Genomic DNA, 12,209 nt, shown 5'->3' with positions numbered 1-12,209 from the left:
TGACTACCAAATAAGCAGCTCTATTTCTCTTAATAGTAACTCTTGTTTTGAAAGTTTTTATTTGATTTGGTACTTGAATCATAGGCTGGGAAGAAATTCATTTTTCACATTAAAAAAAGCAAAGAAAAACTGAACAACAAATGACACAAGGATTATAGAAAAGAACGTTATTGACGACAGTGCTTCAGATTTGAAAGCCATGAAGTTTCTTTCTTTTAAATGTTCAGAAACTTCAAAGATTAGGAAACCAGGGAGCAAAAAAGATGAGTCATGGGAGCCTGAATTTTCCCAGCCTGGGTTCCAATCTCTCCCCAGTTATTATCAGTGATGGCTGTTCTGGGCACCGGAATGAAGAGAAAATAGCTTCTGTTTGTCTGGTACAGAAAATGTGTGTGTCTTCTCACATCTCCAGCATCACCATATTTCTCCTTCAGCAGGTTCCGAGCTTCATGTTACACATTGTAACATTAATGAAATGTGGCTCATTCACAAAAGAATGCTGTTTGTGCCTTCATCTACAAAGTGAGGTGACTATATAAATAATTCAAAATCAAACTAATCCCATACTTCTCTCATATATTTTTTACGGTCTATGTTCAACAGATACCTGCTTATTTGTAGAGACTACAGCTTAATATGGTCTAGTGCTCAAGGACATAGAACCATGCCATTTAAAAAATCAAAGTGTGAAAACACACACCACAAACTTCTAAAATAGTTCAAAGAAATCAGAAGTTAATACTGATTTAAAAGTGGACAGAATAGGCCAGGCGTGGTGGCTCACGCCTGTAATCCCAACACTTTGGGAGGCCGAGGCGGGCAGATCACGAGGTCAGGAGATGGAGACCATCCTGGCTAACATGGTGAAACCCGTCTCTACTAAAAATACAAAAAAAAAAAAAAATTAGGCCTGGTGGTGGGCACCTGTAGTCCCAGCTTCTCGGGAGGCTGAGGCAGGAGAATGGCGTGAACCCAGGAGGCGGAGCTTGCAGTGAGCCAAGATCGCACCACTGCACTCCAGCCTGGGCGACAGAGTGAGACTCTGTCTCAAAAAAAAAAAAAAAAAAAAAAGTGGACAGAATAAACGAAGTTCTGGCCAAGCAGGAGCCATTCATAGTAACTTCACTCTAACAAGAATTTACACAGTATTCCCATCATAAGTTACGGAGGGAGACTCGAAAGAGAACTTGGACCCTGATCTGCTGGTGAATCATCTACTTATAATCTCACTTAGGAACAACTTCCATCCTTCTCCATATCTCAAAATCATATCAGAAAACCTCACCAATTCTTTTTTCTTTTACTTTTATTTGCATTTGTTTTATGCTGCATTTATTTCCATGTCATACGTTTTTGTTTCTTCAGCTTCTTCCGGGATATCTTTTTCTTCTCTGCAACCCCCTCTTCTGGTTTAGGAACAATTTGATTCTTTTCAGTAAGGGTCACCTCAATGTAACAGGGGGAGCTCATGTATGGCTCTTTAAGTAAGTTCAGCCGTGCATCTTGGATTACTTGTTCACCTGGATAGAGGCTCAATGACCAGGGAATCTACATCTAAACCCTTAAGTACAGCATGACTCTGCATTTTAAAGCATGTGCAGCAAAAAATCAGCACTCTTTTCAGGCCACTGATCCTGTGTTCAGCCTCACTGTTTGGCCTGGGCACACCTACCAACTCCACCACTGTAATGTTAGAATGGTAGACATTATTTTTGTAAAGTGACATCTTTCAGACAACTCAGTGGCTTTTTGTACATGCATACGCTTGACGGTCTGGGCAGTTTCACAGGTGTTCTTAAAGAGAACATGAAGATTTGAACCCTGATTTGCATCATTTGGTTTTCCAGGTCAAATGAATAGTGAACCATTTTTACAGATCACCTCAGGCCAGTGAGGGGAAGAGGAAGCCCTACTAATTCTTTACATATGGCGAGTTTCTTCTAATCAGGCCATGGCTTTACTTAATTAACATTGGTCATATGAGCAGAACTTTTTCATCAACTTTTCAAGAGCAGAAGTGATTTCCCTCTGTTTGCAAGGCTCAGCCTTCAAGACCTCCTTCTGAAATTGAATTTCCCAATAGAGACCCAACACACAGGGCACTGACCCACCACACTACTGAGGCAGAAGTGGTGTGTATGTTGTTAAATCCAGTCACCTTAATTCTCCTTCCCACTCTGTGTGTACAATCACAGCCTCCATGTAGGTCCAGTGTGGACCTTTTCTGCAGCCCAGTTACTACTGAGTCTGTCACTGAAGTTGAGAAGGAATCATACAGAAGCTGAAAACTCTGGCAATCAACCCTAAGAGACAGAAACCTAGGTTTTTGATTCACCAAGTCTAATAAAGTAGCATGCCTGCTTGGAGAAAACAGCAAAATGCAATCTAGAAAACAGAACAAATATTAAAGCACCTTCTCTTCATGCATATTATTAAAATAAAAAGCCCCACAAAACAAGCAGCCAGATAAGTCTTCCATACAATTAACCAGTGGGCACCAGACTATACTGATAAGAGGGTACAGAGACAATAGAAATCTAAAGAAATTATTTGCTGTCTATTAAAAGTATATTGGAGTTATACAACACTGGAGCAGTGTATTCTCAGCACCCCCAGTTTACTAAGCCAACGATAATAAAAACAATAATGTAAACAACCTGGTGTGGTATAGGCCTAGTGTTTTACAGATATTATTTCTGCTCCATAAAATAATGCTATCGAGTATGTATTATATTACTTTACCACTTTAGAAAAGACAAAATTAACACAAAGAACTCTCCTAACATTGATTGAGCATTTCCTATGTCTCACACTCAGTGCTAAGTGCTTCATACACATTTTTAATTTAATCTTCACAATGATAGGGAATTTATTTTAAGTCAAAAGGCCACAAAGCAGCTGAGCTAGTTGCTGACCCTAGGTCAGGTGGACTCCAAGCCCCAGGGCATTCTGCATACCACCTCTCAGCTAACCCAGAACAAGCAGACATTAAATATTCCAACCACGTGGATTGAAGGAGTCCACATGGCTGCCTTCACTTTGTAGACTATGTGATCCTCAAAAGCAAGGACTGTGTTTGATTTGCCTTTATGCTTTCAAGCCTATCACAATCCTTGACACACAGTGGACACTCAAACTATATTTGTTAAGCAGAGCATTTCAAAAGAGTAATGCACCTTGGGGCAAAAGCCGAAGGTCAGAATATACACCATACAACCAGCTCTCACCTCAACAGGGGCAATACAGAAGAGGATTCATACAAAGAGACAATAAATACAAAGATAGAGACCAAAAGAGGAAGTCAAACTGCTGTGTTTCCTAAAGCGTGATCCTTAGAATATCTGCAGCAGAAGTACTTGAAGTTCTTGCTGAATGCAAAAATCCACAGGTACAGCCTGAGATACATGCAAATCAGAAACTCTAGGGCAGGGATCTGGGCATCTATGTTATTAAGCATTCCCTAGATAATTCTTAAATATAGGAAACCAAAAGGAGGCACAGGACATTGGAAGTTGTGGGAGGAAATTACGCTGAAATTGAGAATTAGATGCACAGAGAGGAAGACCAGCTATTATCTTACGTATAAAGGATTGATCTTTTACAAACAATCCTCCTTCTGGGATATGGTGGTTCACTTTAATAGCTGACTTAGGACTGGCATGAGTACAAGGGGAAGAGTGTTCAGAATCAGAGTGATTGTGTAGGGAACAGAGAAAAGCCCAATAATTTGCCTTAACACCACCAAAAATCTTCTTGTGAAAAGGTGAGGGTAAAGCATAAAACATCTTTTGTAAATTACCGCACCACCCCAGTTAAATCACGGGAGGTTTTCACTATACTGAAGGATGCCTTTTCCTGGCCAGTTTTTGAACCACCTCTTATTTGAAATAAAGTGATATTTCTGCAGCAAAGAGAACAGTCTTACTTGAAGGGTGGAGGTAGATAATGTCTTTCACCGTGAAGTCTCGGGACTGAGCAGCTTTCAGGCAATCCGCCAGCAGGCTCAGGAGCAGGAGCCAGGCCAGAGCAGGGCCAGGTTCCATGGCAGACCGAAGTGTCACTCATACAGAGGGCCTGGCAGTGGGCACTCAGGGCAACAGGAGAGAACTTGCACCTGAAAAATGAAGAAAGAATCATCTCAGTGATCGACTGGAGAAAGCCACAGGAGGCTTGGCTGAGCTCCCATGCTGGTAAGATGGGATGGAGAGCAACAGGGCACAAGGAAGCGGGTAGACATGGAGAGAAACTTTATCAACAGTAATTTTAGAGCACTGAGAACATTCCAGCCCAGATCTAGTCTTAATCAGGTTGCTAAGGCTCCACTGGTAGCCATCCCCTCTCATATCCAGCAGAGATGGTATCAAGAGAGACTGAATTTTAACAAAATCCAGCTATTTTTTGCCAGGAGGCCAGGGGATGGCTGCCAGAGTACGATAAAGAAGTCAGGAGCAAAAGCTCAGAAGCACTTCCCTGAGAATGGTGCAGGTCAGATAGGGAGTTCAGCCATACTGGGCCATGGTGTCCATGCAAACCTGTACAGGGCAGACTTTCAGATTTAGGAAAACAAACAAATACAGGAAAGCTGACCTCTCCAAAATTAAAAAGTGCCTCCGTAACACAAAATCTCCTTAATGTAACTAATATTTGTTGGCCAGGTACTACTGAAGTCCTTTATGTATATCCATTTATTCTCCCAGCAACCGTATGAGGTAGGCATAATTATTAACCCATTTTGGGTAAACTGGGGTTCAGCAAATAAGTAGCAGATCTGACTCTAACCCAGGCAATGTGGCTTTGGAGTCTGCACATTTAAACACTAGGCAATTATTTGTTCTTAAGACTGACTTAAGGTGTATTTAAAAAACGGATTGGATGGGCGCGGTGGCTCATGCCTGTAATCCCAGCACTTTGGGAGGCCAAGGCCTGGATCGCCTGAGGTTGGGAGTTCGAGACCAGCCTGGCCAATACAGTGAAACCCTGTCTCTACTAAAAACACAAAAAATTAGTTGGGTGTGGTGGCAGGCACCTGTAATCTCAGCTACTCTCGGGAGGGTGAGGCAGGAGAATCGCTTAAACCTGGGAGGCAGAGGTTGCAGTGAGCTGACTTTGTGCCGTTGCACTCCAGCCTGGGCAACAAGAGTGAAACTCCATCTCAGAAAAAAAAACCAAACTGATAAGATCGTGTTGTCGCTATAGCACTAAGTGATTACTATCTACTGTGTCCTTTATTCTGATTGTCCTTTTCACTCAAAATTAAGGAAAAGACAAATCTGTAATAAGCCTGAATTGCTCTGCTTACTGGGAATGCAGAGATCTGTCTTAATTTTTATATAGGTGCTATTCTCTTGCTATCTTCTTGGTTTCCTATAAAGCTTATTCCTCATGTTCTACTACTTTTCCAAGTACCATTATCTCTATTGCTCTGCAAGGAGTCAAGGTTACTCATTTTATTTTAACCTAGCTGAAAACCAACAGTTTTGATATTTTGTTTAATATAAATGTTCAACAAGATTTTTTAAATAGCATAATTACTTTGTAAAAATACATAGGCAAGGAAATATATTATGAAACAGAAACTCAGTACAGAAAATCAATACGACCCAATCAGATCTAGAATATACTACAAAGCAAAAGTAATCAAAACACAATGATAGAAGGTATAAAAATGAACTTACAAAGTAGAACACTCTAAGGAGCCCAACAGACCCAATTGTTTATAGGGTGCAAGCAATTGTTCAAAATTACAGAATGGGACCACATTAAGTGAATAGTATTATAACTTTTTAAAATATTTTTTTAAATAGCTGAAACCATAAAATGCATAACATGCCAAATTACTTCCAGATGTGCTGATTATTCTTTTTTAATTGGCAAATTGTTAGACAACAGAGTAGAGCTCTCTTATCACTTGTAATAGCTTGATAATGCCAACCTTGCTAATTTCATGCTCACTACGCCATCTTCTGTTTACAATTTAATTCCCCAAGCAAACCTGGCATTCAGGAAGAGAATGGGCCACTCAATCACTTAATAAATGTGACTGCCAGGCACTGTGCTGGGCACTTCGTTGAACAATATGAAGAAAAAACAAGTATCCACCAGTATCTTTCCCTTGCAAGTCAGCAGCCAAGTGACAGAGACAAACATCACTTCATCTTGAATGAATGCAACAGTGCTTCTTTCCACATCCATCTGGCTTTTCTCTGCCAGCATGGTGAGGTTGGTAAGGTGAGGCTGCACCTCTGGGACAGGTCTGCACAGCATCCCATGGACACCTGGCAGCACCATGGCCAACACCCCCATCTCCTCCCAATCTGTATGTAGGAGGGCTCAGTTTGAGAGTCAGAGATCAAAATGGCATGAACATTATGTGTGTAACTGTAAACATAAATGTGAACAAATGCACAGACAAAAGACTGGAGAGGAAAATACAAAATTAAGATAGTAAAGCCATGGTGTATGAGTTAGCCCAGGCTGCCGTAACAAAATACCATAGACTGGGGGGCTTATACAACAGAGATTTCTCACAGTTCTGGAAGCTAGGAAGTCCAAGATCAAGGTGTCGGCAAGGCTGCTGTCTCCTAAGGCCTCTCTTCTTGGCTTGCTGATGGCTTTGCCCTACATGCACAGTCCTGGTGTCACTTCCTCTACTCATAAGAACCCAGTCAGATTGCATTAGGGTCTCAGCTTTATGGCCTCAGTTAGCCTTAATTACCTCCTTAAAGGCTCAATCTCCAAATATAGTCACATTCCAAGATACCAGGGGTTAGGCTTCAACATATGAATTTTGGGGGCACACTTTTCAGCCCACTGCATGTTTTCTGTTGTTGTTGTTTTGTTTTTTTAGGTAACATTTCCTCCCACAAGACATGTCCCAGTGATGATGATGTTTCATAATTTTAAAAGAGTATAATTGATCTGAGGTGACACAAGAATACTGTAAACTCCTTCCCAGGCTATAGGACCATGAGCTCCTCAGGACAGGAACTTGCCGTGATTATCCTTACTTTCCCTGCCTCAGACCCTGGCCACAGAGAGGGTTCTGAGAGCCTCTGTGGGAGTGGATGGGAACATTTATGTCAGACTATTCTAATACCTCAGGGTTGGCCTCTTGCCCTCCACTCCCTTTCTTCGTCAACTCATCCTTTGTTTTGCCATAAGAGATGAGTGATAAAGACATCATCACATCTGCTAAAAATAAAAATCCAGATCCATGCTATAGAAAAAGACTTAATTTGAAGTCATGTATACTCTATCTTTTATGACCAAAAATATGAGCAGATGGGAGTGAGAAATGTCTTGAAGGGATAGTTAAAAATTCACAATATCAAGAATATGAAAAATTATATTCATAGTAAAGTACATAGTAAAGCAAACTCATGGCAAAGTTTAAATTGATGAGGATTAAGTATAGCAGAACTTTTGTTCTGGTTACTTTTTGGAAAAAAGTAACGACTTACAAAACTATGTGGCATCACTTCAATTTTTAACTTACTCTTCCATGTAATCTTATGCAGCATTTTCCATTTTTGTTTTGTTGCCTTTAATAGGGTGTTTAAATTGTCAAACATGCTTCCCCCCTCCCTCCACCATACCACTTATTTATCATCTAATTGGTTTGCAAATGTCTATGTGCAGAACTAAGAGTGATCATGGTACCTCCATGGTGCCTAACGTAGATGACGGGCTGATAGGTGCAGCAAACCACCATGGCACATGAATACCTATGTAACAAATCTGCACGTTCTACCCATGTATCCCAGAATTTAAAGTATAATAATAATAATAAAAAGAAATGGTGGGAGATGTCTTCACAATATATCATGATTCCACATCCTTTCTGATAAAATTATACACTAATGCTAATGATATATTAAAGGACAATACCAAAAAGCCAAGGCTCAGGTCAAAAAGGAGATGGATATTTTTACAGACCAGACACAGAGTACATATACAATGTGGGGAAAATGCCATAGGGCTGCTGGGAAATGGACCCAGTAGCAGGGATGTGGCAGCAGGAACTTGGCCTCTGTGGAGAATAGTCTTACATGTCTTCATGTGAGATAGGGAACTAAAACCAGGCTCACAGCATAAAACTAGGGACTGGAGTACAGCACTCTGCTCATAGAAGCTAAAAAACCCAAATGGCCAAAAACCCCAAATGGCTACAATTGCTGCTTGAAGCTATGCCTCATAACAAGCAGGGTGCCTCATGAGAAAACAGTCAAAGTTCCTGCTTTGCAGCCAGGAACTAAATCAAGTTCCCCACAGCTTTCCTGACTGTATGGCAATATCTCCATACCAAAGAAAAAAATTTTTTACTTGTATAAAAGATGCTGATGGAGGTCAGGAGCACATTGCCTTGTATTACCTTCCAAGGCCATGTCCTGTGTGTGCACAGGATGGTGGATCAGCGTGGATGAAATTAAGCAACTATTTCATTCATTACAAGAGATCCACCTCTACTCATCACAGGAAAGAGCAAGCTGAATTCATTAGGCCTGATTTCTTTAGCACAAGTTTTCAAATTTGGGGGATTCAAATAATTTTTTAACCATGAATTTCATGTGTTTAATGCTGAATTTCCAAATTCTTAAAGTAGTTGAATTTTAATTCTCCCAATACATTTTACTTGTGAAATCATTTCTTCTTTGGAAAAAAAACAGTATGTCTTTTCTAGGTTTATGTGTAATTAGAAAAAGGACTGAAAGGATAGACACCAAAATAATGTAGGATTTAGGGAGTGTTTTGATAGTCATTTACATATTCAAAACATCTTAATGAGCATGTATTATTTTATAGAGAAAAAACTTTTAATAACATTTTTCAAAGAATGAGTTTGACAGACTTACTTTTTATGCACAAGTCAGTCAGCTTTTCACCTGAAACCAATGAACATAACCTCAAAATAGTCATGTCTTCTAAAATAACAGATTCAATATGAAACAGAATGTTCTCTCTTCTCATCTCTTACCATGCCCTCCCCTGGTGTCCTAACACTATTTGGAAGATGCAAGCCTAAGACAATGAGGGAAAGGGGGAAAAGAGAGATGGAAATAAATCTAGAAAACAGAAGGCAACGTGCTCACCACGTTGTACTATGCTGCTCACCACCTCAAATGACACCACAACGGTAGAAGATTAAGAGGAAGGCCTGCACATTGGTGTAGCCCATGGAAGGAGAAAGAGACAAGTCATCTACCTGGTTCCTTCCTGCTTGATCACCATTGATCAAGCTTCACTCCACAAGGAACTCCCTCCCTCCCCTACACTTCAGCAGCCAGAATGGAGGGCCATAACCCAGTGTGGATGGACCTCTGATCAGGAAACAGAAAGAAAGCACCCGGCACAGAAATCTGAGGTTTCTTTTATTGTATGAACATACTATGTTTATCCATTATCAGATGATAGACATTGGGTGATTTTCACTTTTTGGCTATTGTGAATACTGCTGCTAACATTCATGTACATGTTTGTGTGTGGACATATGCATTCTGTTTTTCTTGGGTATATATGCAGGAGTGGAACTGCTGGGTCTTGTGGTCTTACGTTTTACTTTTGGAGGAACTGCCAGTTTTGCACTGAAGCTGCACCATTTTACATTCTCATCAGCAATATATGTGTTCCAATTTCCCCACATCCTCATCAACACTTTTCTTTTCTTTCTTTTTTAAAAAAATTATAGCCATCCTAGTGGCTGTGAAGTATATCTCACGCTGGTTTTGACTTGTATTTCCCAAGCAACCAGTGATGTTGAACATCTTTTCATGTGCTTATTAGCCATTTGTATATCTTCTTTGGAGTGATGTCTATTCAAATCCTTTGCCCAATATTTTGCCTGAATATTATCTAATTATTTTTGAGTTGTAAGAGTTCTATATTCTGGATTCTAGATCCTTTTCAGATAAATGTTTGCAAATATCCTCTCCCATTCTTTGTTGTCTTTTACTTTCTTGATGGAGTCCTTTGATCTACAAAAGTTTTTAATTTTGATAGAGCCCACACATTATTTTTTATAAACATAGATTTTGTTCCCTTATAAAAGTCACAACCAACACAGGACTAAAAAAAATGCATACAATGCACAGTAAAATAACTTGTCTACTTTATAGTAGACAAGGCTGTATTTTCCACCTCTCTTTTCCATGAGAAAAACAGGATGGGCAGGACTGTTTATTCATATCACCGACTGTTTACATTCTTGCAGTAAATCATGAAGCACCACTCACTCTATTAGTATTTTCTAGGAACTGAAAAATGAAAGATGAGTGGCATGCATTCACAATTAACCTAACAGCTACTGAAATACAAACACTGCTAAGGGGATGTATCTTTTCCTCATAGATTCTCAGTAGTTGATGGAGCTTTAATCCACAAACCTCACAAATGTGACGCTGGACATGTTCAGATGATATGAAGTCTTTCCTGGGACTTTGATGCTTTTCCACAGAATCTGCAGTGCCTTTGTACTGTATTAGACATTTAGAAAAGACATTGTGTTTCCATTTTATGATGCTGCTATTTGAATATGCACTGCGGATCCTGTCCCTGAATACGGTTCTCTATATGAAGAAGTACACTCTCATTTTCACAGCTCTGTGACCTTTCATTTGTTATTTATGAGCTTTTGCAAATCTAATACCGCTCTGACAGATTTAATTTGTGCTCTAAATTACCTTTGCATGAGTTACTCAACTGCTGGTTTTATTCCAATGGATTACTTGCTACATTCCAAAACAGAAAAAAAAAAATTAGTTCAAGATCTATTGGACTTCCTCCACTTGGGAGAAAGTTGAGAAGAGTTGCATTCTGAACCTTCACTGTGTGGATGGTACTAGACAATATAAAGGAGGATTTCTACATCAGTCAGAGGCAAAGTGCTAGGACCATAAGCCAGGTCAAGTTTTACAAGTCTACATCCTAATTACTATTTCATGTACAGTCTATAAAATGAGATACTTCCACTTAAACTGGTCACTAGATGAAAATTAAGCACTTTGGAAGCTATCTTAAGAACCAAGTACTAAATTACAAAATCTCAGGACTAAGTCAGTATATACGCAGTTATAAAGTGGCAAACAAATACAAATCTAAATATTTCAATGCTATTCAAACAGAAATTTAAAAATGCCTAATACAAGAGCAGAATGGAATTCTGAAGCCTCAAAGATCACAATCAATCTTGATTTAATTTTTAATATGGTGGTACCTTAGTTGCCTGAAAAAGTTAATACAGTTTCCAAAAGTATAAACTAAAGGTAGGTCTTTCGAAAGCTAAGTCTCCTTAAATATATCACGCTGACCACAGGCACCTTTCATGCAATTTGGGAATTGCTCAAGATATGCCCTGCTTTAAAAACTTGTCTGGGGGCTAGGTGCGGCAGCTCATGCCTGTAATCCCAGCACTTTGGGAGGCTGAGGCAGGAGGATCAACTGAGGTCAGGAGTTTGAGACCAGTCTGGCCAACATGGTAAAACCCCATCTCTACTAAAAAAAACAAAAATTAGCTGGGCATGGCGGCGGGCACCTGTAATCCCAGCTACTCCAGAGGCTGAGGCAGGAGAACTGCTTGAACCTGGGAGGCGGAGGTTGCAGTGAGCCGAGATCATGCCAACGCACTCCAGCTTGGGTGACAGAGTGAGACTTCATCTCAAATAAATAAATAAATAAATAAATAAAACTGCGAATTCTTTCACATGTCTCCATTGAGATGTGAGGTCTACATCTTGTCATTTTGACTCTGGGCCAACTTTACTAACTAGTTGACCAGAGTGTGGTATAAATGATGCTTTGTGATTTCCAAAGCTAGGTCACAGAGCATGATGCAACTTACACCTGGTACTCTGGAATAATTGTGCTGAAGCTCTGAGACACCATGTTAGCAGCCTAAGTGCCTTGAGGCTGCCATGCTATAAGGAAGCCCAAGTAGTCCACAAGGAGCTACTGAGACTTCATAAAAAAGAGAGCTGCCCAGCCAACCCCCAGGGGCTCCAATCCCAGCTCCTCCCTTCTATTCCATAGCCACAGTTACCTTGCAACAGCATAGAAACTTCCAGAAAAGCCTAGCTTAGCCCTTCTTACATTCCCGACCCACAGAAATCATGAGAGAAAATAAAATGATTGTTACTGCCTTCCAGCCACTAAGGTCTGTGGTGACTTTCAAAGCAGCTACAGATACCTAAACACAAGGAAGTGGAGCTAAAGAGCTA

The 12,209-nt window shown here is 40.1% G+C and overlaps 1 protein-coding gene across 3 annotated transcripts in view; it reads right to left on the bottom strand.

Annotated features, from left to right (window-relative positions):
* The window catches only part of LYPD6 (LY6/PLAUR domain containing 6), a 143,146-nt gene that overhangs the window by 31,885 nt on the left and 99,052 nt on the right, over positions 1-12,209 (bottom strand). For all 3 annotated transcript variants that reach the window (XM_063790504.1, XM_016949809.4, XM_016949808.4), the window contains exon 2: positions 3,926-4,114. In XM_063790504.1, the coding sequence (XP_063646574.1) occupies positions 3,926-4,043 (118 nt within the window). In that variant the 5' untranslated portion in view covers positions 4,044-4,114. The remainder of the gene's footprint in view (positions 1-3,925; positions 4,115-12,209) is intronic.

This window comes from Pan troglodytes, chromosome 13 (assembly GCF_028858775.2).
Source record: "Pan troglodytes isolate AG18354 chromosome 13, NHGRI_mPanTro3-v2.0_pri, whole genome shotgun sequence".
NCBI classification, from domain to species: Eukaryota; Metazoa; Chordata; class Mammalia; order Primates; family Hominidae; genus Pan; species Pan troglodytes.
Note: the sequence above shows the minus strand (reverse complement) of the source record. Positions and strands in the feature narration are given on the sequence as shown.